This window comes from Candoia aspera, chromosome 2 (assembly GCF_035149785.1).
Source record: "Candoia aspera isolate rCanAsp1 chromosome 2, rCanAsp1.hap2, whole genome shotgun sequence".
Classification (NCBI taxonomy): domain Eukaryota; kingdom Metazoa; phylum Chordata; class Lepidosauria; order Squamata; family Boidae; genus Candoia; species Candoia aspera.
The window spans coordinates 235037743-235065467 of record NC_086154.1 but is presented as its reverse complement, the minus strand read 5'-3'; the positions used below and the strand labels follow the sequence as shown (position 1 = coordinate 235065467).

General features: G+C 40.7%; 1 protein-coding gene across 2 annotated transcripts in view; it reads left to right on the top strand.

Annotated features, from left to right (window-relative positions):
- The window catches only part of LHFPL2 (LHFPL tetraspan subfamily member 2), a 109831-nt gene extending 82427 nt beyond the window's left edge, over nt 1–27404 (top strand). For both annotated transcript variants that reach the window (XM_063295560.1, XM_063295559.1), the window contains 2 exons: nt 5116–5866; nt 25721–27404. In XM_063295560.1, the coding sequence (XP_063151630.1) occupies nt 5437–5866; nt 25721–25977 (687 nt within the window). In that variant the 5' untranslated portion in view covers nt 5116–5436 and the 3' untranslated portion in view covers nt 25978–27404. The remainder of the gene's footprint in view (nt 1–5115; nt 5867–25720) is intronic.
- The last annotated feature ends 321 nt before the right edge of the window (nt 27405–27725 follow it).

Here is a 27725-nt window from a genome sequence, read left to right as displayed (position 1 = left end):
ATGTGGTAGATCTAACAATGAATAACAGTTTGGGAAATGATGCCAAGAGTCTAGCAGCTCTTCCTCAATTGAGACATCAGATGTTAACCTTGCGTTTGGTAAACAAAAGAAATAAAAACGCCTCTGCATGATATCATTGCAGACTGTTCTGGACATAAGAATAAAAGATCTGACTGTGTTTGCAGCTGCTTTCTTTTCTTCTTTTTTTTTATGGTTCCATTTTAGCTCTCTGTGTGGCCCTCACTTCAGCTGTTTATTTAAATTGAGCCAAAAGGCACTTTTCTAGAAATGATTTATTAGTTGACAAAACAAGAAAGGCTGAAGTAGAAAGCATCTGATGATACTATACTTTCAGACTTCTCTTTTTGTTCAAAGGAAATAAGAGGCATAGTCTTTGAACAGCTTGAAAGAGAGGAAAGTCTTCTCTTACAAAGGTTCTCTGCATTCCAAATCATCTTTAGAAGAGGCAGCCTTGCCCAGTTTAATGTCCTTAGGATGTATTCTACTCCAACTTCCAGTGAATCTGGACAATGCCTGATCAGGAGACTCTGCTTTATTAGATTAGCCTATATGGTAAGCTTGCCACATTACAACTGATGTGCTTGAATCATTCCTAACTTACCCTAATGCCACCATAATCCCTACCAGCCTCAATTTCTAAGCATGTTGTGAGAGCATTCCCAGTGCATATGCATTAGCTATGGAGTTATGGAGACCCTTTAGAATGGGCAAGAGAATCCTTTCAGGAGTGTGCAAAACATTCGTATTTGAATTGTTTCAAATCTGAAAAGCATCACCTCGAGCTTGGAACAGTTGTTTTGAGTTTGACACATGTGCTTTGCATTCAAACAGGCTGTTTCGATCATTTTGGAAACTTTTTGAGCTTAATAACTGAGAGTTTTGAGCTCGAAATAGAACTTTTTCAAACTCAAGAGAGTTACAGAATGATCGCCACATCTGTTTTGAACGCGAAACAACTGTTTGGGCTTGAAATGGGACATTTAGAATTCAAAACATTTCAAACTTTTGAAACCTGCCCTTGTGGCCAACCAATTTGCTTCATCCACTCTGAATTAGGAAATGCAAATTGGGATGAGGCAAACACTGAGAAATATACTTTTAGCCGAGCCTGACGTGTGAAAATCAAAAACCTTGTTCTTTGAGGGATATTGGGACCCACTCTCCTTGAGAGTGTCAGGATGCTTTTCAGTGTAAGGATGTCAGATTACACAGCCTGCTGTTCCCTATGAATGGTACAATTCATATAGTACAAACTGAAAGGAGGAATGCCGAAGTGCACCATCACAAAAGTATCTTAGGAGACCAAGGAAGAACAAACTTCCTCCCCAGTAATTTTAGCAAACAATCTGTTCCTACAATTAAAAGAAATACTGTGAGGGAAAACCTTTATTTTTTAAAATTGAGGTTTGTGTGTCCAGAATTGCCATCCAATTACATACAGGTATTTCTGTTTCTGACTGAGTTCTTGTTGAGTATCTCCCCCAGACTTTATTCTAGTTTCGCTTTGATGGTTAATGAAATTGATTACTGAAAAAAAGTGTATTATTTATCCAACTGTAATTTTGTTCAGAAATAAATGCAACTTTATTTTTGGGATACTGTAATATTTATATAATGTAATAAATTTAGTCAACATGGGTGGTTTTAAAAAGATTTTTTAAAAGTTATAGAGAGAAAAAATGTTCACAGCAGTCTATTCTTAAAAAGATGAAAAGCTACAGTATAATATAAAGAAAAGGATGTAGAAAATAAGAGGTCCTGATGTGGTGAATGTAAAGCCGTACCACGAATTATGAACAAATTGAAAACAGGCACGATAATTAGCTGTCATCACAACATACGGCAAACAGATGAGAGATGCATACTTCAGTTCTAAAACTAGGTTTATTGCTATTCGACTGCAATTCTCTACTCAATTACCTGTTCTCATTGGACTCAGTGGGATTTATTTTTGAGGAGACACGTATAGGATTGCATTAATAAGGGGATTTACTAATACTTTGAGAACCCACTGAAATCCCACTTAGATCCAATTCAATATTCTCAATATTTTTATTAATATATATATAGATTTATTTGTAGCATGCTCATATTTATCCTATTAATGCAAAGAGTAATTATTACTGGTATATTTTAATGGTTTTTTTTCCAAGAGGAAGTAAGTAAATATTGTATCTACAGTGGTTATACTTGATCTCATTCTTGGAGAAATTCCATTTGTATCTTCAAATTGATACCATTGACATTATAGACTGGTAACTAAAGAAATGTGTCATTTCTTTTTAAAGTGAATTGTGCACTGGGATCTAAACTCATCCTTATTCTTTCAGTGGAATAATGAATCAGCGATTGGTTCATTTTTTTCAATTCTTAGAAAAAATATAACTGAATTGATTGGCCATATGATCATTTTGGAGTGGATATCTGATAAAATCTTACTCTATTACATGGATAGCCAGTTCTAACAGGATGTTTCCAATTAGCTTCTTGCACAGAAATGGGGGGGGGGGCATTTTAAAATAATCACAGATTTTGGTTGTCCTAGAGCATTGTTTCTTAAATTTTTAAGAAGACAGAACACCAAACTATTTATTTATTTATTTATCCAAATTTATCGCTGCCCATCTCCCCCCAAAGGAGGGACTCTGGGTGGTTTACGACAAAAGATACATTTTTATGGGGAACAGTAATGGTTGTTTCTGTAAAAAGAAAAGAAAGATAAATAAAATCAACATTGAAACAAAAGCAAGCTTTAATAATGTTCTTTATTTTCTTTTACATTTAATACATCAATTAAAACCTTAATGAGAGATATGAGCTTACATACAAACTGCCCGCTGGCTTCTGAGACTATTATGCTGATGCTGATTTGGGCTTGGGGTGTGGCATGTTGATCCTGGAAGATGGATGCAGTTCTTACCGCCAATGTCCACTTAGGTCTTTTGACATCTGCAAAACAACTTAGTGAGAACTGCGTCAAACCTAAGATTTTAAATTTAGAAATCTCAAAAACTAGCCATGGCTCCTGATCTTTTTTTTTTCCTTTTTGGGTTGTTGTGCAGTGTTGGTAATTACTGTATCTATCATGAACAATGACTCATGTTTTTATTGCTTTTCCTTTCATCATACAAGTGATTTCCACACCCTTGTAAAATAAATATGAACTCTGCTTCTATCTGAAGATCTCTGGATCTAACTAGCTGCATGTGGTGTGATTTTTATTTTATTTTGCTCTATTGCTTATGTTTCTTCCCCCATACCTTCTTAAAACTAATTTCAATAACTATATAAGTGTTTTTGTTCTGACAAAATAGTACCGGTCTGCTTTTGAACATGCTAATTGTTTTGCTTCCTTTCTGTTAAACTCTGCACCTCTTTTATGGCATGGGTGAAGTTAAAAGAGACAGTTACTACATTTCCTTCCTTCTCAATTATTATAGAAATTTGACCTGCTGAGAGGATTTGCTGTTTTGGCAACTTATACATTATCTTCCAACTTTTATTATTTACAGAGGGTGTGTTTGCACCACATGCCCTTTGGTCTGCCTGACAGCCGTGCTGCTTGTTTTCTAAGCTTTGCCAGAAGTCACGTTGTGAACTGTACTAATTGCTGACTGTCTGAGAATAACCAGAAGTTGCGGTCTCTTATTTCCATTTTAAATCCAGAAAATTAAATAATGATCAACTCCCTAAAATGGTTTTCTTTTAAGTAAGCCATATAAAAATAATTTGTGTCCGCACAAGAACATCCTCTTTGGGTCTCCCTATGCACGGGCTAGAAGAGACTTCTCCAACCTACTGTTTTCCAGAATTGATGCGCATAAAACTTCCAGAATTTCTAGCTGGCATGGCCTTGTTTGGATAGTCTATGATGGCTTGCAGAAACTTACTGGATCCATGTGTAAATCTTGGCATATGAATTTTATGTGGAGGTTCTTTTATATAGTTTGGTGTTAAATTTTAAGCTACACTGTAGCTTTATATGTGATCTTTTCTTGTGTTTCCTCCAACCATTTCATAGATATTCCTGTGTTTCCACATGACGTCCCATTTAAGGAAGCTCCTGTGATCCAGTTCTGCTTCACTAGCAAAACAGTATCATCTGCCTCCAGATTGTTCTCTGGCTTGCTCAAGGAGGCCTAGTCTCCATTCATGAATTAATACATAAATGAGTAATCAAAAATTATGAAACAGCAAAGAGCTATGAAGAACCCTAAACTTAAGAATAAATTTACTGAAATATGGTCATCTTTCCTTAGCAATATTAACAAAAGCTTTTCCTAATAGATTCCCCATATTCTGGGTGTATTGTCTTATGTATGTATCCATGTGTCAACACTGAAGTTTCTTTCAAGTTTCTTTCTGATTTAATTCCTGGTTTATCTTTTTTTAAAACTCTGCATGTTTAGTTTTTGTCTTGATCTTTTGTCTACTCAGTAAAAAATAATATACATACAAAAATGTACATGGTTATTCTACCACATGAAAGGGCCCCAAATAAGATAAGTGTCAGTGGTCCTTCTCTGGGATATGCCACTTTTAGAGATGAGTTAGATGCCATCTAGAGAACCAGTAATGCCCAGTCAGCGCAGTAGCTTATGAGTAGTTGATCCTTCATCTTCCCAGGGCTACAGAAAGCCTTCTTTAATTTACCTAGCCCATTTAAACTGCATTTTAGTTTGCCAATTTCCTTTAGAAAACAATCATGCAAGTTGTCCATTTTAAATAAGAGACCCTGTTATAATTCATGATTGACCCTGGCCTTTGTTCTCAGAACACACTCTCACTAATGGTACAAAGTATGTAATTTTTAGGTGGGAATTTGAATGGATGGATGTGTTCTGAACTTTTGTGAATCTTATAAGCAGACCGCTGCTAAGTTTTATATTGTGGTAGCGATAGTGTAAGGCATTGGCTACAGGAAATTAATAACTCTGCTGTGGGTAAAGGTTACAGAAGACTCCTGCAGATTGTATTTGACAAGCTGATGTAAGAACTATTAGATGTTGATTTAGAACTTAGCTAAAAAAAAAAAGTGGTTTTTTTTCCCCGAAGTGATGGGTTTATTTTAATTCTTTTCCTTTCTTCTTTTAGGGGTGTGGTATCAAACCAGAGGCAGTCTTCTGTAGTGTCCCACACGTGGTTGAAACGTCATATGCCAGTATGAATATTAGCACAGTTGCACACGCTTCAGACCTTGGCCGTCAAAGAAGAGGAAGAGAGAAACAAGATGTTTAGAATCAATGACAAGACTGCTTGCATGACTTAACGCCTTCCAAGAATACCTTCTGTTTCTGATGTTGAAGAAGAAGTAAACAGAAACGAGAATTACATATTATATACCATTTTTTTTCTTTTTAACCACTTTGGATTTTAGTCTCTGAATTGAAGTGGCCACAAGCACTGGACAGCAATATGTGTCATGTCATTGTTACTTGCCGCTCAATGTTGTGGACACTCTTGAGCATTGTTGTGGCGTTTGCAGAGCTCATAGCCTTCATGAGTGCAGATTGGCTGATTGGCAAGGCCCTGCCTGGAAGTTCTCAGGACACAGACAGCAAGAGGGCAGGATCAGTGGAACCATATCGTCCAACGTTGGGGATCTATGGACGTTGCACCAGAATTGAACACCTGCAGTCTTCCATGCCTGATACATCTTGTGGCCCCTATGCAGATAACTTCAGTGAGATTGCCAGTGGGTTTTGGCAAGCTACTGCTATTTTTCTTGCTGTGGGGATCTTGATACTCTGTGCAGTTGCATTTGTTTCTGTTTTCACCATGTGTGTACAGAGTATTATGAAGAAAAGTATTTTTAATGTCTGTGGGCTGCTACAAGGAATTGCAGGTAGGTGTGACAAAACAAAGGGAAGCTCTTAGATATGTTTGTAATAGGTGGATAAGGAAACATCCACATCTAGATGTTATTTTTGTAGATCCTGTTCTCATGTTATAGCTGACTGTCTCAAACAAATGTTCTGAGTGTTTCCAGATTAGAGATGGTCCAACTACGTGGTAGCATCTGGCCAGCCTTGGCTTATCCTGGAAAGCTCAGCAGGCTTGAATCTAGTTAGTACTTAAATGGGAGGCCACCAGGAAATCGCAGGGTTTAGGCTAAATTGAAAAATAGCAAATAACATTTCAGGAGAAGGCAATTGCCTTCTGTGTTGTTGCCAAGAAAACTACATGTATTATGTTCATGAAGTCAGTGTAAGTCAAGCTGGACTCAAAAACAATTTACTTTTATTTTAAGTCAGACAGGAACTTAATATTAAAATTAAGTTTTAAAATCTGGATATTATTCCAGATTTATCAGTGGAAAAGGAAGGGGGCATATTCCCTGATTCCTCAAGGTCCTGAAGAAGGGACATTATAAGGAAGAAAAATTAATAGGAAAAACAAGTCAGTTTTTATATACTGGTGCTCTTCAGTTAAAATGCATCAATTTTGAGGACCATTCCTTCTCTTTCTCTCAGCAAGTCTGGGTGTAGGATGATTTGCTGCCAAGTTTAAGGAAGTTTAAGGACTTATATGCTCCTCCTTCTTCACTATAGTTCCCTCCTTACTTTCTGATAAACTCATACTTGTTGGAGCATCTAAATCTGTGGTTTACATGTAGGAACTCTCTTCGTTTCTAAGCCCTGATTGCAGAACTAGCATAATTAAACAATGATTTTAGTTGGTTTAGCCAAAGTAACAAGTATGATTTTGCCTCAAGTCAGAAAAAGATGGAATGAATAAATCATTGGGGATTGTGGTGGGGTGTGAGTATGTGTGTGAGATGGATGTGGATGAGTTTTAGAGTCTTTAGTATTTGCGTAACGACAAACCATAATACCTGTACAGACTGTAGGAGACATTTGCAAAATGGCATAGATCAGAGACTAAATCATCTATTGGTGTATAGTGATTTTACAAAAATTCATCCTGTGGAATCATAATAGGATCTGAATGCAGCAGTTTGTGGATGGAAAGCAACTCTGAAATTTTTGAAAGTTTTTTGGAGGGTTGTGGTGATTTGATGAATTTTGTGGATAAGTAGACTTTATCCCCCACAGCAAAAGTAGGTTCGCGGGAGCGTTTAGCATCGGCATGGCGTTTGTAGGTGGTTTGGGCATGGTTCAGAGCTCGTTGAATATTGAGCCACGAGTCTTTGAGAGTGTCAGCCCAGTCAGTGAGAGAGGCTGGGAGTGGCTGCAGGTGCGGGAGTTCAGGGATCGGGACGAACTCACGCCCGAAGACAGCTTTAAAGGGAACTTGACCAGTGCTTTGATGCATGGCGTTGTTATAAGCGACTTCAGCAAATGGGAGTAAGTCCACCCAGTTGTCCTGTTGGTAATTGACAAAAGCTCGGAGGTATTGCTCAAGTGTAGAATTAACTGCTTCAGTAGATCCATCCGTTTCCGGATGCCATGCGGTGGATAGGGCTTGTTTGGTGCCAAGCAGTTTCAAAAATGCCCGCCAAAACTGTGACGTAAATTGTGTGCCTCTGTCACTCACCAAACGGGCGGGGATTCCGTGAAGGCGGTACACGTGAACGAGGAAGAGGCGTGCCAGCTGTTGCGCGGTGGGGATAGAGGCGCATGGGATGAAATGAGCTTGTTTAGAAAAAAAATCTTTTACCACCCAAATGACAGTTTTTCGTTGACTGGGTGGTAGGTCGACAATAAAGTCCGTGGATATGTCCTGCCATGGGAAGGACGGGGTGGCCACCGGTTGGAGGAGACCTTGAGGCTTGCCAGTCTTGCGCTTTGTAGCCGCGCAGACAGGGCATGCAGTGACATATGCCTTAAGGTCTTTTAGCAAAGTTGGCCACCAGAATTGACGCCTAACTAGGTGAAGTGTTTTAAGATATCCAAAATGTCCAGCCAACTTGTTGTGGCAACGCTGGAGGATCGTTTTCCGCAAAGCGTCAGGCACATAGAGACGATCGTTTCGCCAGGCAAAATTGTCAGTGAAAGTTACAGTGTGTAGGTTTGCTTGCAACCAAGTATCATTTTAAGGTGGAATAGCAACTGTTGTTGCAAGTCTGATGGAATTGGCAAGCGCGGTGACTGGGAGGGAGGCGGAGGTTGAGTTTGTTGCGCTTGCGCTTGGCTGCGTGTCACAGCTGCCAGACTCAGTTGCTTTTTCATCCACACAGTACCCTGCACCGTTGGCCCTGGGCCAGCATCTTGGGGTCTGCGTGACAGCGCATCAGCTAAAAAGTTTTTCTTGCCTGGTATGAATTTGAGGGTAAAATCAAAACGACTGAAAAATTCAGCCCAGCGAAGTTGTTTGGGGCTGAGTTTTCGACTGGTGCTTAATGCTTCCACGTTCTTATGGTCAGTCCAGACTTCAAAAGGGTTTGAAGCCCCTTCTAATAAGTGGCGCCAAGTTTCCAAAGCGGTTTTTACAGCAAAAGCCTCTTTTTCCCAAACATGCCACCGTCTCTCTGTTTCCGTGAACTTGCGAGAGAGGTAAGCACAGGGTTTCAAGTTGTCAGACTGGTCTGACTGGAGCAGTAGTGCCCCGAAGGAGAAATCAGAGGCATCCACCTGTACCACGAAAGGCTTGGTGGGGTCTGGATGCTGCAAAATGGGTTTGGTAGTGAAGATTTGTTTGAGCGCCTCGAATGCCTGTTGGCAAGTTGGTGTCCATTTAAGGAGCGCTCCTGGGTTTTTAGAGCGTCGCGTATCCCCCTGCACTTTAGTTTTTAACAGTTCAGTAAGGGGGAGGGCGATTTCCGCAAAATTTTGGGCAAATGCCCTGTAGAAATTGGCGAATCCAAGAAAACTTTGTAATTGCCTCCTGGTACGGGGAGGCTCCCATGCCACAATCGCTTCAACCTTGGCAGGGTCCATTTCAATACCCTTAGCGGAAATTCTATATCCTAGATAATCGATTTGTGATTGATGGAAGGCACACTTGGACAGTTTAGCATACAACTCAGCTTTTCTCAATTTAGTAAGCACTTGACGCACCAAGTGAATATGTTCCGACATGGTTTCAGTATAAATCAATACATCATCCAAATACACCAGTACTCCCTTAAACAGGTGGTCGTGCAAGACCTCATTGATAAGTTGCATAAAAACCCCAGGTGCCCCCGATAAACCAAAGGGCAGGACTTTGTATTGGAAAGCCCCAAGAGGACAGTTAAACGCTGTTTTCCACTCATCCCCTTCCCTTATGCGAATGCGAAAATAGGCTTCTCTCAGATGCAATTTTGAGAAGATTTTGCCTCTGGCCAGATGTGATAACATATCTTTGATAAGGGGCAAAGGATATTTATTTAATATTGAGACTGCATTGAGCCCGCGGAAATCGGTACGCAGCCTCAAGGAGCCATCCTTTTTTGGTCTAAAGAGAACAGGGGCCCCCACCGGGGAGTTTGCAGGCTCAATGAAACCCCTAGCCAGGTTTTTGTCAATGAACTCCCTCAGCGTAGTTAGCTCTTTAGGAGACATGGGATAGATTTTTGGGTGAGGTAACTTTACATTAGGGAGAAATTCAATGGCACAGTCTGTTTTCCGGTGAGGTGGCAAGCGATCTGCTTCTTTCTCCCCAAACACATCAGCCAGATCCTGGTATTGGTTGGGCAATCCTTCTAGCGGCGTAAGTGTTTGTACTGTAGTGTTAGCCACCCGTCCTCCCTCCATGTCCTCTAACAAGTCCTTTTCAGGTACCTTATAAAATCCATCAGCAAACGTTACAGTTCTATGCAGCCAGTTGATGAAAGGGTTTTGTTGCACAAACCAAGGCATTCCTAAAATCACCAAAGGCCCCCCCACTGGAGCTATGACAAAAGGCAATTTCTCCCAATGGGTGCCCATCTGTAAAGCCACCAGTCCTGTAGAGTGGGTGACTGCTTTCCCCCCCGCCATGGTTCCATCCAATTGCGTGAAGATCATGGGCCGTGGCAAAGGGAACGTGGGCAGTTCTAGGGCAGCTACAACATCAGGATGCATCAGCGAACGAGAGCAACCCGAGTCCAGCATGGCCCAGAGTTCAACAGTTTTGGTTCTAGAGCCCAATTTTACTTTGACAGTCATTGTAGGGAAGTTCCCACTCACCGAATCGTGGTCGCGCCCGGTTTCTTCCACCTGCCCAACGGCGCCCTTCAGGGCAGGTGGAAGGCTTTTCCTGCCGGCTGGTCGAACTGTAATTCCTCTTCCCTGAATGGAAGGTCTGGAGGGTCGAGTTCAGCGCAGGCAGCCTTCATCTTGCGCGGGAGGGATGGCGATTTCCCTGGCGCTTTTCCTGGCCGTTCCTCTGGTCGGCGTCTTGGGCACAAAGTGGCACGATGCCCATCTTTCCCACATCTCAAGCACTGACCTTTCGCAAATCGTCGTTCCCTTTCTTCCTCCCAGGTTTTTGGTTTAGGGCGACTCGAATATCCCGTAGCACGAGCTCCCTTAGCGATTCGGGTTTGTCTCAGTTCCTTACTATGGGCATACATTTGCAGAGCGTTTTCCGCACTGCCCGCCAACTGAATCCAGCCGTATAACGTTTTAGGATCGTCCCTACACAAAGCCCAACGGAGGATTTCCGTCTCCAGCCCTTGCTTGAACATCTCTACCAAGGTTGACTGGGACCAGTCCTCCACCTTTCCCGCCAGGGCTTTAAATTCCAAAGCGTAGTCTGCGACAGAGAGGGTTCCTTGATAAAGTTTTCTCAGGGAGCTTTTCGCTCTCTCTTGAGCCAATGGGTCTTCAAAGTGCTGTTTAAGTGACCACAGAAACTCATCAAAGTCCTCTAACTCCGTGGCCTCCGCTTGGCACAGCTGTACGTACCAATTGGCTGCCCTCCCCTTCAGCTTGTTGGCAATAAAATTAATCTTGCCCTGTTCTGACCAAAAACTTCGCCCCCAATCCTCCATATAATGTCTAGCATTTGTGATGAAGAAGGAGAGCGTGGTAGGATCCCCATCAAACTTCACCCCAAAGGGTGGAAAGGTTCTTACCGGCTCCACCGGCTGTGGTGGCTCTGCAAACAACAGCGTACGTCGAGCCCCCAGTGGTGGTCGATCTCTGGATGCCCTCAGCTCCCTTCCTCCCAATTGTCGGGGAGCCCGAGTCTTACTTCTTCCCCGGAATGACAGGGACCTCTGTCTTGGGAAAGCCAGCTGGGAGGGGTCTTCTTCCCAGTCTTCCTGTAGGGCCCCCGGGCCCCTGGGGATATCCTTTAATAGGGTTACTATCATATCCATTTTGTCCTCTATTGCTTTCATGCGGGCAGGGGTGACAGGCTCTTCCAAGGGTCTATTGGTCACCACCACCCTCGGTGATAAGGGGATTTCGGGTTCCCAGGATGGCTGTGGAGATCCCCTCCCCGGTGCTGCTTCCACTTCGAGTTGGGGTTCACCCCCTGTGGCACCCTGCACCGCCAACAATAGCTCATCCAATTGGACATCCCGCCTCTCCCGACGTGCTGCCCTTTGCACTCTCGAAGTTGGAGCTACCAGAGTCTTCGAGTCCAGCTCTTCTTCGCTCCCTTCACACTCGCGAAGCGGAGGTTCGATCATCGCTAGCGCTCCTCTTTATCCAAACTTTGGATGGGGCTAGCGGAAATGATATAATTGATTCTCAGCTTTATGTAATGGTTGCCTAATCCCAAATACTCAGTCTCACAAGCTCGAGCTTAAAGATAACTGATTTATTAAAGGAATAGTATGCAAATACAGAGAAAGCTGAGAATGAGCAAAAGCGCGCCAAATACAAACTTAAAAGCCTTGCCTTCAATCCAGTCCCGCCCCAAGCACCCGTCAGCCCACAGCCCCTCCCAGGTGCTAGGAACCGTTACACACGCCTGGGAAAGTAACCTTGAATAGGAGTGCAAACCCAAACATACATTCCAAAGTTCCAAAACAAAGCAGAGCGCAGGAATGGAAAAACCCAGCCATGAGCAAGGCGGGTATACACGGAAAAACGGTTTGACATGTGAAACGTTACGATGTTAACAGAACATTGAAACGGGGAACATGACATTAGCTCCTTGCAAGTTACATCATGTCAGCAGTCTTGCAATGATTCTTTACAGTAGTTAGACCAGTGTTTCTCAGCCTTGGGAACTTTAAGATATGTGGACTTCAACTCCCAGAATTCTCCAGCCAGCCACGTCCAAACATCTTAAAGTTCCCAAGACTGAGAAACACTGAGTCAGACTGACACTAATGTGGGTGACGGCCAAAGTCTAGTTGATGACATACAACAACTGGGTTGCGATCTGTCTGGTTGTTGCATATGATTCAAATTGTCTGTCAGGGCTATAAAAAGATTCTCTCACATTTATATTGGAGCTTGATTGTTACATCTATGCACGGATTGCTAATGAACTCTGCTTTTCTGAAATTCTTCTGTGAAATGGAGATATTTTGCAAATTAATTATTATTTGCTTTTGAGCTGCTTGGAATATGCTACACTTTTTCCCTATGAACTCAATCAAACCATGAGCATTTTCAGGAAAGCAGGATCATTTTCAGGAATGCAAGATCAGTGTAATAGTTCTAGACATGCTTATTCAAAAGTAGGCCTTACTAAATGTAACTATAATTACTTCCAAGTAAGCATGCAGAGTATTGCAGCCCAGGTCATCGTTTTAAAAAGTCTGTAAATCATTGTGACAGATGCTAAATTTATTCCTTGGAATTCATATGGGAAGGAAAAGATACATCAATTGTTGAACTTCTCCCTAGTTCCTTTGGCTGTGACTTAGGTGACACATAAAGTGGGCTTTATGAGATGATAAGATAGTTGGGTTCTTTAAGGTTGTAATCCATTATCAGCACAGATTGGCATGCCAGGTCACAGTGAGCCCACACATATCTTGGTTCAAGTTGCTTTTAAGACTGTGAATAATCAAATTTGTGATTAAAAAATTACTCTTGGAATTCCTGCTGTCTGCCAGTGCTCAGAGTTTTTCTTTTGTTGTTAAAGTGGGAAAGCTGCAATCTTCGTTTGGTAAACATTTTGTACCCAGATTGTTAAGAGGAAAAAAAAACAATGAGTTTCAAAGAGCTCTGAAGTAATAGAACCATATCATTAGATCAGTAATTGGTGCTCATAAACAAAAGCTACTGGACTGTTTGAGTTTCTCTGGGGTGTGCATAAGCTATTTTTGAAGAAGGCTGTGAATCACTTGAAAGATCTGAGGACAAGTAAATCTGTTCCTAAAATACGAACGAATTAATTTTAAGAGGATTGATTGTAATAATAGTTTCCTCTATTAAGCAATATTGTTTGGAGCCTCCAGTTATTTTGTCATTTGATGTACTTACCACCATAAATACATGCTTAAGAAAATAGTAAGAGAGCCAGTTTGGTGTAGTGGATAAGGCGCTAGGCGAGAAACCGGGAGACTGTGAGTTCTAGTCCTGCCTTAGGCACAAAACCAACTGGGTGACCTTGGGCCAGTCACTCTCTCTCAGCCATAGGAAGCAGGCAATGGCAAACCACTTCTGAAATCTTGCCAAGAAAACTGCAGGGACTTGTCCTGGCAGTTGCCAGGAGTTAAGACTGATTGGCAGGCAGGAAATAAGGAAGGAAATAGGGCTTAGAGTAGAACAATTATAGTTTGTTGGTAAGACCTTTGTAAATCAGCTACAGAACTATATCCCACGCACTATTTGTCTAGTCCCAGGGTTCCAGATAGCATGATTATAACAAAGATGAGAAATTGGCAGATGTGGGTGGCACTTTTGAAACTTTAAAGGAAATGAGGAAGTATTATTGGTATAACTCGCCCTTCAGACATGACTGATGCTCATGTAGTCAAGATTATTTCTCTCTCTCTCTCATATGTCAGGACCCTGTCATGCACTACACCTTAGACTAGGTTGAAATAGAGTTGGAAAATTTATAGTTCAGCGTGATGAGGGAATCCAGCCATTGTCTTTGTCTTCTGTGGGCCAGGCCATCACATTAACCCATAATGTAGTTGATTTGTTTGGACATAAAATGATACATAACACAACTACTATAATTCCTAGCCTAGATTTAGGCTTTACCATGTTGTATGAACTCAGCTATAGTGCTGTATACCTCTCTCTGTGTAGTTACTCCATTCACTTGCAAGTAGCTTATATTGCAGTCTGTGGGCTTTTGTCCTCTGTTTTAAGTAGTGCTTCTCAGTAAGATTTCAACTGAATACAAAAGTGCATTTTGGTTACTTCTGTGTAATTCTGATAATCACAAAGACCCACATGGTAATGGGGAAATAGCAGTGCTTGAATTATTGCAGCGGGGGGGGAGGGGGCTCTTCAGTTTTAGCCAAACTGTGTTCTTCCATTTAAGAACAGTTGCTAATAGGTGGTTACCAAAAACTAGAAACCAAAAGCTGCTTCTGGAAAAAAAATTTGTAGGAAGACCAGCCCCTCAAAAAGAGGATCTTCTGATGATTTTCTTCCTTCTCTCTTCCCTTTGTTTGTTTATTCATTCAGTCACTTCCGACTCTTCGTGACTTCATGGACCAGCCCACGCCAGAGCTTCCTGTCGGTCTCCTCCCTAGTTCTTATTTTTCCTCCATTCCCTCAGGTCTATTTCCTCTTGCTCGGAGAAAGGGACTGTCTTCAGATGGCCATATAGCCCCTGAGAAAAGTAGCAGAGAGAGGGCCAGGGATGATGCCATGATAGGGAAACATTTCATAAATACTGGAACCGAATTGAAATACTGTAATGCCTGAATTACATTAGAACTTGAAGCATTAACTCTCCAGTGTCAGGAAACTCTTTGTATGCAGAAGTGGAAGTTCCCCAGAATGCTGGGGAATTCCTGGAAGCTTGGCATTCAGACAAATCAGCCATCAGCAGACACATAGAAATAAACCATATATACAAACTATTCAAAAGAGACAGTAAAAAAGCTAAGAAGAAAGCAGAAAGACCATAACACATCTTCTCCAGCGGTCTATACCCAGATAATCAGGGATTAACTCCAGACAGACAATCAGGCAGAAAACAATACCCTAATCAAGGAAGCACCAAGGAGACCACCACCACCTCCACCAATACTGGTAGGGCAAGCTACTGTATATACACAGGGAGCAAACCTCACACTCACCAGCACTGATGATGTTACCTAGTTGGGTAATGAAATATTTGCAAGCAAACAACTCAACACCAAGGACTCCCCAGTGTATTTATTGTCTATCCATGTGGTTTCCTTGGTAAAATACAGGAGTGGCTTACCATTGCCTTCTCCTATGCACTGTGAAATTAGGTCTGTGCTGTTGCTCCAGCATCTTCCTATATATAGCATTGTTGTCTAATATAGGTACCTGTTTGCTTTAGCTGGGCAGCTGGGATGATATTCATACCTTGGTGGGATTTTATATTCTGGGCATACACTCCTGCCATTCTTCACTCATCCCTCCCAGAGCACTGTTCCTCCTGCCACACTTGAAGGGGGTTGATCATAAATAGATCTAGATTTTTGAGGCATCTTGTGCTAATAGCCGGTCTGGAATCCAGAGATTCCAGGCTGTGATATATGTGATTTTCTAATTGGTATACACTAAACGTAAATTCATTAAACCATATCCCAAATCATATTCTGATGTAGGGAGTTATGTGACTATCTCCTCCAAGCTCAATGACCATACCTGGTTTTTCAGTGGTATGTGGGGTCAGTATTCTAAAAAGTAGGCAGGGCCAATGTGAAACTAAGTTTAATTTTAATTAGATTAGAATGATGACATTAAATACTGTTATTGTGAATAGTCTACCATATATTTAATAATTTTCCTCTTCTGCAATGAAAAATACAATTTAACAGCAGCTTTGCTCTGGAGGTGCACCTAAAACATTTGGGAAGAGAACAATTCTGTACCCCTCCATTCTGTTGCTTTTACCCCATATCTTTTCACTTACATCATGATATAAGCTTTTTTCCCCTGTCTCTCTGCTTCATCAGTGTAACATGGATTAGGTTTGTGTTAATTTTTTCCATAAGGGTACATTCTTGCTGTCTGCCATTTGAGTGGCAGATTGTAGCTTAGTTTATATTCTGTAATAGAATCATGCAAATTGAGATGGACTGATCTTTGTGGCATTTTTGGAGAGAGTTTAAATGCTACTCAGGACAGTCTCATCCAAAAGATCTTCTGAAATGAAAACTTGCAGGAGAATTGGTCAATTAACCATTTAGGCAGTGTTTGGAATGTGATTTCAGTTTTAGAATGAGCAAGGGAGGACTTTACCTGCCTTGTGGATAGTCACTAAGACAATGTTTCTCAACCTTAGCAACTTTTAAGAGGCGTGGATTTCAACTCCCAGGATTCCCCAACCATACACCAAGATAATAGATACTGGTGGAATGAAACAACATTAGAGATACAAAATGTCCTTTGGGTTTTCTTCAGTCATGGGATCCAGGCAGCTTTCCTTCCCTGGCCCAGTGGCCTATTGAGCAGCCCCCTCCCAGACTTTGGTTGGCCTTCACCCTGCTGGCCATTAAGGCCCTTAAGACCTGCTTCTTCTCCTCCCAGGTACTGGCCTCCCAGGTTCTTCTCCTCCCAGGTACAGGTCTCTAAGCCTGTTGTAATTATACCAGTTATGGGTCTGCCCCACCCCTACAATTCATTTTATTTTATTAGGATGTTTTATTGTTTTATCATTTTCCTTTGTATTTGATATTTTTAACTCTCGTTAGCTGCCCAGAGTTGTATGGGCAGCCATACAAATCAAACAAGCAAGGAAACAAGTTTGGTCCAGTGGTTAAGGCAACGGGTTAGAAACCGGGAGACTGAGAGTTCTAGTCCCGCCTTAGGCATGAAAGCTGGCTGGGTGGCCTTGGGCCAGTCTCTCTGAGCCCAACCCACCTCACAGGGTTGTTGTGGGGAAAATAGGAGGAGGATGGAGTATTAGGTATATTCACCGCCTTGAATTATTTATAAAAATAATAAAGGGATAGAAAATAAATTTAAAAAAAACCAACTCAGAATTAGCATACTTTAGCAAATCCAGCCTTTCAATTGTTTGCCAGAGCAGACATGAGAAAAGAACTATATTTGGCTTATTAGCCTCCTTATATCTGTTTGTGAACATCACCAGCACTCATGGCCTCTTGGTGCCATTAATAATGGAGTCAATTTTTATTTCAAAAGGCATACTGATTTTCTTATTAATAATAAAGAGTCACTTTTCTGTGAGATGTGCACCTATACACATTTGATAAATAAAATAATAATTGAGCTATTTGAAAAACACTGATAGAGCACCTAAAAAGGACGGAACAGGGCGGACAATTGTGAGCCTGTCTCATGATGTTTGTGCTACTCTTGACTCACTCCGTGGGTTTTTTGGGGGGAAGGAATGGTAAACTACACTCAGCAATTCAATGTAATTGCTGTAAAACAGATGAATTAGGAAATAGTGTGGAAAATCCCACTGCTGCCAATCATTCTTGTGGGTTTTACTTTCAGATTCTTCTATCGTTTTGTTCTGCAAATGTGTATTCTAGATTGTTAAAGTTTCTGAACATTTCCAAATAGTTCAGAGTTTGGAATAGATGTAATTTAAATAAGCCAGATATAAACTTAGTAGCAACTTTATTTGCTCTGCAGTTGAATCTTAAGGGCAAGTTCTTCACACAATATAAAAGCCGTGATGTGTTAGCATGGTTTAATGAATAAACCTCCATTGGCTGTCTCGTACAATGTAGTAAAAAACCATTCATTTACAAACCACTGTGGCTGAGTTTTCACAGCACACTAAACGAGCCACTTCACAGACATTTTACTTAACTTCTGAAGAGAAAAACAGCTGAAAAAGCTCTGTTCATAAGATAGCATAAGGTGAGGGAAAATATCTATCATCCTGACTGTAGGACAGGTTGGGGTACTTGTTGGGTTAAAAATTCACTTTCCAAAGAGTTGATCAACTAATTTGTAGATCTCTGTTTCAAGCAGATTGTTAAAGACTCCTTTGAGTTGCCCTGTAGATACAGTTGTAATCAAAACGATTCAACCCCCATTGCAAATCAGGTTGATAGTCAAAATGTACAGACTTTCAGCTGTTTGCAATGAACAAATCAAACAAAAGCAATTGAAATAGCTCAACATAATGAATGCTTCAAGTGGTGTCCCCAAAGTCAACTGAAAATGCAACTTATAATGACTTACCCAGTCTCAAAATTATTCAACCCCTTCATGGCAAGCATCTCCAGTACTTAGTAGAGCACCTTTTGCTGTTTTGACCTGCTGCAAATGAGATGCATAGCCAGACATCAGCTTCTGGCAGCATTCCTGAGGAATCTTAGCCCATTCCTCATGAGCAATGGCCTCCAGTTCAGTAATATTCTTGGGTTTGCATGCTGCAACCACCTTCTTCAAATCCCACCAGAGATTTCCTATGGGGTTCAAGTCAGGTGACTGTGATGGCCACTGTAGAATCTTCCAGGACTACTTCTGCATCCAAGCCTTAGTGGAATTTGAGGTATACTTGGGATCATTGTCTTGCTGGAAGGTCCAGTGACGCCCAAGCTTCAGCTTCCTTACAGACAGCATGATGTTTTCTCCTAGGATTTCCTGATACTTCAATAAATCCATCTTGCTGTCCATACGGCAGGCATCCAGTGCCAGAGGATGCAAAGCAGCCCCAGAGCATCACCGAGCCACCACCATGCTTAACTGTAGGCAGAGTATTCTTTTCAGTGTACGCTTCGTTCTTTTTCCAGACATACCGCTGATCCATCGGGCCGAAAAGTTCCAGTTTTGTTTCATCGCTCCACAGAACAGAATCCCAAAACTTCTGTGGTTTATTTAAATGATTTTGAGCATATTGGAGCCGACTTTTCTTGTGCTTTTCGGTCAGTGGTGTACATCTTGGAGTTCACTGAAACCTCAGTGCCTGTTGCCACCAAGTCTTGCTGCAGGTCTTTTGCAGTCACTCGAGGGTTTCTCTCAACCTGCCTTCTCAGAAATCTGGTTGCTGTAATGATTGCCTATTCAAAATCACCATCAGACTCACACAGGGCTTTCATGGATATCTGATTTAATAATGAATAGTATGCAGGATCACAAGCAAAGCTGAGAATAGTAAAAGCGCGGGATGTCTCCCAATAAATCCCCAAGCAACTCCCAATCTCTCCCCCCAAAGTCAGTACAATTCCATGCCCACAGGTGCCCCTAACGGTTCCTGCTGGTCTGTGGGAAACGTCCTTGACAAGGCGAGATAACCCAAACATGCATTCCTCATTCTTCACTCCTCGCATCGCAGCCTGGTACAAGGAACAGGAGCAGCCCCCTCCCGTACAGCAACTCGTGTCAGCCCCATGGCATGGGAACCCGTTACAATGTTTTTCAGGAACATTGGAACAGTAACCATGACATACTGCCCCCCTGGAAAAAGAAAACTTAAAAGGTTAATAACAAGTAAGAAGCTAAATATGCGGCTTGTCAGGATAAGTCAGGAAGCCACTGACAACTTCCTTTTTCTGCCCCATTCAGGTAGTGTTACCACTGTTCCTTCAACTTTGAGCTTGCGAACTATACTTCCAGTGGTGTTTCTAGGAACGTTCAGTGCCTTCGCTATCTTTTTGTATCCTGTTCCTTGTTTGTGAAGGGCGATGATCTCTTCTCTTACCTTTTTGGACCATTCTTTTGACTTAGCCATACTGTATTTCTAACATGCAGTCAAACATGACACTCAACAAACCCCTAGCCAGTTCAGGTATTTCATGTGTTCCAGCTCAGGCACACCTGGTGCAACTAATGAAGCCCTTGATTAGTTGCATCAGGTGCGCTTGAGGCAACACCTGTTTTGCATACTGTATTTGTGCTGTTGTGACGGATTCTATTCAGCGGGTTGAATAATTTTGAGACTGGAGAAGTCATTATAAGTTGCATTTTCAGTTGACTTTGGGGACACCACTTGAAGCATTTGTTGTGTTGAGCTATTTCAATTGCTTTTGTTTGATTTGTTCATTGCAAACAGCTGAAAGTCTGTACATTTTGACAATCAACCTGATTTGCAATGGGGGTTGAATAATTTCAATTACAACTGTACATCCATGCAATGTAGATGGCAACAGTATGGAGGTTGTTTGCCACTGCCATTTTCTAACCTACAGCTCTAGAATTCCCTAGTAGTCTCGCATCCACATACTAACCAGGCCCAACCTTTGTTTAGCTACCAAGTAGACACGTAGCCAGTCAAGTGCTGCCACTTGCTAAGGCAATTAGATAGAACTAATTAACTTTTCCTTAACTTCTGAAATGGTAACCAAAGTCAATCCAGCAGTTTTCCCATACCTATCAGTATCTGAACTTCCAACTTTTCAGAAAATTATATAAAGCTGTCCCAAGATACACTGGGAGATCAACCCCCCCCCCCGACCTCCTCAAAGGTAGGCTAACATTTAGAAATAGATAGAATATTAATTATTCATTAATAGTCATGTCAAAAGTTCCTTCTTGGTCCGTACCATAAATATTAAGGCCGCCTTCTTTCACATGGTATCCTCCATGTTAGTTGGCTGAGGAGAACTGGAATGGTAATACAGACCATCTGCAGAACAATTATTTCCACTAGGAAGGAAAACCTAACACTAATTCCAGAGCTTGTGTAATTTTTTTCCCCACTCTGGGAGTGGGAATAGTAAGATTTTGGATGTTACGGATTCATTGCAGTTCCTAGCACTTCCCAAGAACACTTCTTGATAGTTTCCAACATTAAAGAACCTGCATTACATTAACTATCCAGAGTGATTTTTAAGACATCATGCAGATGTATTTCCTGGCAAGGTGGCCCTGTCTTATATACAGAATTTGTGGGATGTCCCCACCTTTGCAATATTTTCCCATGGTTTCTCCATCTTTCTTCTCACTACAGAAAATCTGTCAAGGGAGGAAAGATGGAAAATTTGCATGGTGTATTTTGATTGTTAGAACTAGCAGCTTTCGATCTAGAAGCATCAGTGTTTCATGTAAGAAAGGCCCTTGTGACTTTTGAAGTCAATTTATGGGAACTACTTGTACATGTTTTTTACTTTAAATTAAACAGCACCACATACGCCTTTGACACATGTAGCATACATCCTCCTTTGATCACATTTAGCTCCTGTGGATTTTTTGGAGCCCTTTTCAATAAGCAAACACTCCCTGAATTTTGACAGAAATTGGAAGAGGATCATTTTTGAAATGGGGCTCACAAGTTTGCCTTGCAGTACTTCACTATTTAATATGGCAGAACAACAGCTGTACAAGGAACTGTCAGAACTAAAGCGTATGCTTCTGCTTAGCCAAACAAACAGCTGGCTAACTATGCTTTGAAGAGGCTGTTTCCATATTGGACCAGGATATCTGTTTTACGTCAGCACAAAGCCGCTGTTCTGGCATTGCTCAAATAGAGCGTATGGCAGTTAGTCTTCAGAGTGGTACTGTGAGAGGATTACTGTTTGCGCTAAACCTGATTAATAAAGGTTCTTGTTTAACATTATGTTGTTTCTTCCATTCAATGACTCTTTGGGACTTCAGTGTTCAGGCATGAAACCAAATAAATTAGCTACTTTCCCAAAAATGGTCCAGAAGATCATATTGGTATAGAATCCCGCGTATTTGAATCTTTGGTCCAATCCAGCATTGTCTTCTTAATTCTTAATACACTCCTAGAGCTCCACCCAAAGAACAAGTTAAATTATTTCACAACTATGATGGGCATCATCGTAGGCCTCACCACCTAATCTAATTCCATTTAAAGTTACAAAGATTTCTGTTTCTTTTCTGATCAGCTGTCGTTAAAAAGTTTATATTAATTATAATACACACAAACTCACAGACCCTTCTTGTAGAATTTCATTCTTCAAGTCATCTTGCATTTAATTGCTGTTACTTAAGAGAATTTCGTTTTTTATATTCATTGTATTTAGAATAATAAATTGTATGTGTTTGTTTCTTTTCCAGTCATTCAGGATGACTGGCAAACATATAAAAACAGGTTATGTCCCAAATTATATATTTCTTCATTATTTTAAAGATGGGGTGAATAATTGAGAACTTACTTTTTGGAGGGCACTGTATCGTTTTCTCCACTTTTTCCTGGGTGTGCATAGTGGAAGACAAAGGGGTTATTAAATATAGGACACTACAATATTTTAAGTATTGAATGAAGAATTTATAATTCCAGATTTCTCAGACAAAGTAACAAATCTTGGATATAAATGAAGAGACAGAAGAAACTACATTTTGTTTTTAATTAGTTCTGTGAATTACAGATAAAATGGCTGTCTGAAGAGATGCCTGTTTGATGTATGCAAATCCCATACTGTGTGGCACAGAATATCCTTTGTTCTTCAATAAACAATATTTATTAGCTCAATAAATATAAATCACTAAACCTGTATGATAGAGATTAAATGGTGAATTAATGATAACTGAGCCAAATTCAACAATCTCAGCATGTTATTAGTTTAGTCTGCATGAAAGGCAAATTAGCTTTATATAAGTCCAGTACATTTTACTTTAGAACAATAGATGGTCAAAATGCAACATGGAAATGGAAAAATCCTGAAAATCACTCAGTTAAATGCATACTTGGGTTTGTTGTTCATTTGCGTTGGCAGAAGTACATTTCCTATCCCTTCCTCCCATAGCAGTCCTTCCTGCTCTCCTGAAAATGTTGCACTGAGAATTTGAATGCCCTATTGAATGGAGTGGAAAGAAGGATCTCCATCATCATCCTCTGCACAAAGCTCCTTACTCTAAATAAATGAACAAATACATAAATAATAACTGCAGGCACCACTTTGGGAGCTCTTCAGTGATCCATGCAAGATTTTAGAGCAGGTATTGGATAACCAACCTTTTAAAAGCACGTAATTCAGTTGTTACAAAATATTTCTAGCTTATCTGGATATGAAATAAGAATGCGTAGAGGACCGAAATATTATCAGAGACAACTGCTGAAACTTTCACAAGGCTGAAGGATTCATAGCCATCCCATCTGTACTACCCTTCCCTCCAGCTAGCCTTCTAGAAAGGAAAATACTGAATTTTTTGTATAAAGACCAAGTCCCAGTATGAGCAGGTGATCAATTCAGAATAAATATTTTGTAACGGGTTCAGCTGCTGAGCTGGCCGATCAGAAGGTCGACGGTTCGAATCTGCGTGACGGGGTGAGCTCCCATTGCTAGTCGCAGCTCCTGCCAACCTAGCAGTTTGAAAACATGCAAATGTGAGTAGATTAATAGGTACCACTTCGGCGGGCAGGTAACGGTGTTCTGTTTAGTCATGCTGGCTACATGGCCACGGAAGTATCTACGGACAAACGCCGGCTCTTCAGCTTTGAAATGGAGATGAGCACCACCCCCTAGAGTCGGACACGGCTGGACTTAATGTCAAGGGAAACCTTTACCTAAGAACAATTGTGCTGTACACACAGGTTGCCAAGCGGTAGCTTGTTTTTTACTTTTAGTACATCGGAGCCCTGCAAATGTTGGCATTTTAATAAAATAAATAGTCATGATTTCTGTTAGAAAAAATTATTTTCAGCCTAAGCATAAATAATGTGCAGCTTCTAGAGGTAGCTGTGATCAGGTTCAACAAAGAATATCCAATTCACCATCTTTGCAGGCAATTCATTGTATTTTTTATCCATTGCAAGGACAATTTTTTTCAGCTTTCACTGTTTAGTTTCCTAGTATCATGAATCTACCAAGGAAGGAGTGAATTATCAATGCTGATAAGGACCATTTTTAAACTTTGTGAGTATGGTTATGACCACATGGAAAAAGTTAAGATAACTATATATGCAACCAGAGCGTCTGCAGACCGAGGGAGTGACATGCGTCCTACATTTCAATCTCCACTGAAGAACGCAAAAGAAATACTGAAGTAAAAGGCAGCAGTTCCAGGACTGGAGTCCCTTCTCCCCTTACTGTTGCTGTGCTGTTCATTTTTAAGTAGACAAGCATAAGATTACACTGATGTTGGAAGCTGCATTTTGGGAATATATCAATCTTGCCTAATAGCTGCAGGTTATACCAGGTAGCATTTACCAAACCTTCTAGAGGTTAAGGACATGTAAAAAAGGAGAACTTGGTACATATCTGGAGATTTCCCTTTAAAAAATCTTGGTTTCTTCTGGACCGTGAGCAGGGTGCTCATAAGTAAGTGCTGTTCCCACTACTAGTAAACTCTGTATTGCAGAGATGCAGTGCTGCCCCTCCCCACAAGCAGCTCAGAAACAATCCAAGACCAAATGACAATGTAGGGTTAATTGTTGTTCCTTCTTCACAGAAAACTGGCAGGGGGAGCAACAAAATTCAGATCCAGCTACCAGTCCTTTTAGGGAAGCCGTGACAAATCAGTATAAAGTCAATATTTGTGCTATAGAAATGTCCTCCATTTATTACGCTTTTTTGCAATGTACGTATGAAACTGTCTGGTCAGATAAACTACATTTATTTTTAAAGGAAGTGTACTTGACAAAAACATGTCAAATTAAACTTTGGGCACAATAGTCATTTTCAAATTGCCTTTCAGCTGTGACTGTAGAAACAGTAGAACCTGCAATCAGAAGAATTATGCTGCAGGTCTTGTTGACAAAAGAACTTGTGATGACATCAAGAGGGGGATTTGGGGTGTTTAGTCTGCCACAGTTGGTGGGCTCAGTAGGATGAAAGCTCAGTTTATCCCCATCTGCCTGACATTAAGCAATATTTTATATGTCCACTGGCCCAGGCATTCTGACAGGAAATGCTACCCAATATCCTGAATTCCACAGAGAAAGTCCTACAGTCCAGATAAGAGCCATAGCTCATAGGGATTTCAGTAAGCAATAACACGAGAGATTACAAGTAATCCACGGCTCTTAATCAAATGTTTTGCTTTGTTCTCATAGCTGGCTGGTGCTATATCCCAATAATTGAAGAACGTATGAATGTTAGTTTTAAATGAGAAATTAGTTCTTGGTTTAAAGACATAGTAGATTTGAACTTGATGAAAACATCAGACTTTTAAAAAGTAATAGTACATTTAATACTGTAAGGTACAGTGTGGACTTTGGATTAGTTTGTAGAATTGTGGATACTTTGAAAATGACTTGGAAGAATTGCTTCAGGTCACACACAAATGCCACTGTGTTAAGGAGTCCACTTGTTAAAGGCATTGTGGTCCTTAAAGCAGCACCATCTTTCTTTTTCAGGGTCACACAGGGCTGAAAGAAGTTGGACTGCTGTAATGAATAGCAGACAGGGCCTGTACATGCATGAGGTCCCAACTGTTGGTGAATCATCCTTGATGCCTGCATAGCACTATTAATTTCACATAGAATCACTGAAGATGGGCTCATCAGACCATTTCTTCCAGAGTGAAATAACTTTAATTAGGGTTAACGTATCAGGCAGCAAAAATCCAGATGACCACTAGATTTCAATAAGATAAAGAAACCACAACTGACTCTGGGCTTTCTATATCTGAATCTTTTAAATTGATGGTGCTGTCCTAAATTCTAAGTTCTGCTGAATTCAGCCTTCATTGTAGCAACATCTTTCCCCTTGCTAAAATGTTCCATCATATTTGAGACATGAATTCAGCAATCACAATGTAGGCAAAATAAGATCCACCAGTTTATAGATTGCAGGCCAAGCCATACCATTCAGCAGCAGCTATTAGAACTTTCAACTTGTACCAGAATGTACTGTACATCTTTTATTTTATGCCACAGTTTGTACTGTATTGCACTTTCGTCTTAACCTTTTTCTTTCTTTCTTTCTTTCAAATAGGACTATTCCTTATCCTAGGCTTGATCTTATATCCTGCTGGTTGGGGTTGTCAGAAGGCAATAAGCTATTGTGGACCTTATGCTTCAGCTTATAAACTTGGTGACTGTTCTTTAGGCTGGGCATTCTACACTGCTATTGGTGGCACAGTCCTGACATTCATCTGTGCGGTCTTCTCTGCCCAAGCCGAAATCGCCACCTCCAGCGACAAAGTCCAGGAGGAAATTGAAGAGGGGAAAAGCCTGATTTGCCTCCTATAACACCCTCTCCTCCAAAAAAACAAAAACTTATCTCAAAATGGATTCGAAGTAGCTACTTAGATGGACTTTTATAGGAGAAATGAAGACATACAAGTGTTTTGATGGTCCAACATCATAGAAAGTTGACAGGCACTGAAGTCTACAGACAGTATTAAAAAAATGTGAAGCAGTGAGAATTCTGCCACGTGGATACGAAGGATGCCACAAAGCAAACCTGTTGGCTTTCCAACTATGCTGGAAACAATTATTTCCATTTTATGTTCACCAAGATGAATGATTATGAAGGAATCTTTTGAAGAATTAACTTGAAATAAGCCAGGTTGTTTCCAGTACATACATTGTAAGACAACATAACCAGGCTCCAATGTCAAGATTGCAGGCACTACACTGCTAATATTCTCCATAGCAGTCTCTTCAGAAATCAGGCCATGAATACTAAAAACAGTTTTCTGGGTTGTATGCAGTGGCACATGGAAAGAATGTGTCTTAAGAAAGAAGCAAGGATTCCAGTTGAAACTAGTGAATAAAGAATTTTTCTTTGAGCAGAAATACATAACACATTGCTCAATGCATACCTGAGGCATGGAACCATAATTTATGAGGGTAGCTCCAAATTACTTTACTTTCATCATACAGATAAATAGTTCCATTATTTGACTGATGTATAGCTATGGGAAAAGTTTAGACTTTTGTATATCTAGTACTGAACTCAAGATTTGCCTTCAAAAGGAAGTGTAGGCATATTCTGCTATTGGGTCCAGTTGTAACCAAGATCACTCCTGGTCCTTTCAAAGCACCATCAGTTGCCTTTGACTACATTTCAAGTACAAATGGCCATTGTGCTCATCTAACAACAGACACCATGTGCCTAAATTCTGACCATATGTTGCTGAATGCTTTTGGGACTTTTTTAGTTATATCTATAGGATGATTGTATTGATCAATTTTTCAAAAATGAGCCTTTTGCATTAGTAAATACGTGAAAATGTTCTGAGAACATAATGTGCTGCAGTGATGGCCATAGAAGAGAAATGATGGGATAGCTAATGGCTAATGTCCAGATCCTCAAATATTAGATTAGCCTTATTAACACTGATATTTAATGTATCTTTGGTAGACAGAAGCAATTCATCATAGATTTAAGTTGCTGGGAGAAAATAAGGCATCAAACTTCAAATAGTAACTTATTTCTAGCATATCTCCTAAAATTAAAATTAGAATCTTCAGTGAAAAGGAATGTACTGTACTGTCTAACTCAGGATTTTTGTGAATAGCTACTCCTTTAACCACTGCTATAAGTACCCCAACAAGGCATTTGTGAATTAACAACTAGGCACATGCACATTTTACCACCTGTGTTAATTCACTGAGCACCAGCAATGTTCGTGAGGGCTTTGACTGGACTTAACTGGAGGGAAATTGCTTTTGCAGAACTACCATAATTCTTCTTGTTCAAAAATATGTGTGCTTCCATAATAAAAGCATGAAAAGGAGGCTGAACTGCTCACATATAGGGAATACCAGGATGTACTGATGCAGACTATGAAGTCAGATTTTAAGGTATAGCAATAAGCATGTCCCAGAATGAGGTCCAACAAAACAGGACCTATTCTGAGGTGAGAACCTATTCTGGAAATCTGGCAGATTTAACTTTGCTATAGTTTCAAGCATAACATCATGTAAGCCAAATTGTGGCCTGATAATTCATATGACCAGGTGCTTCAGAAACCCTCCCTCATCAGTGGCCC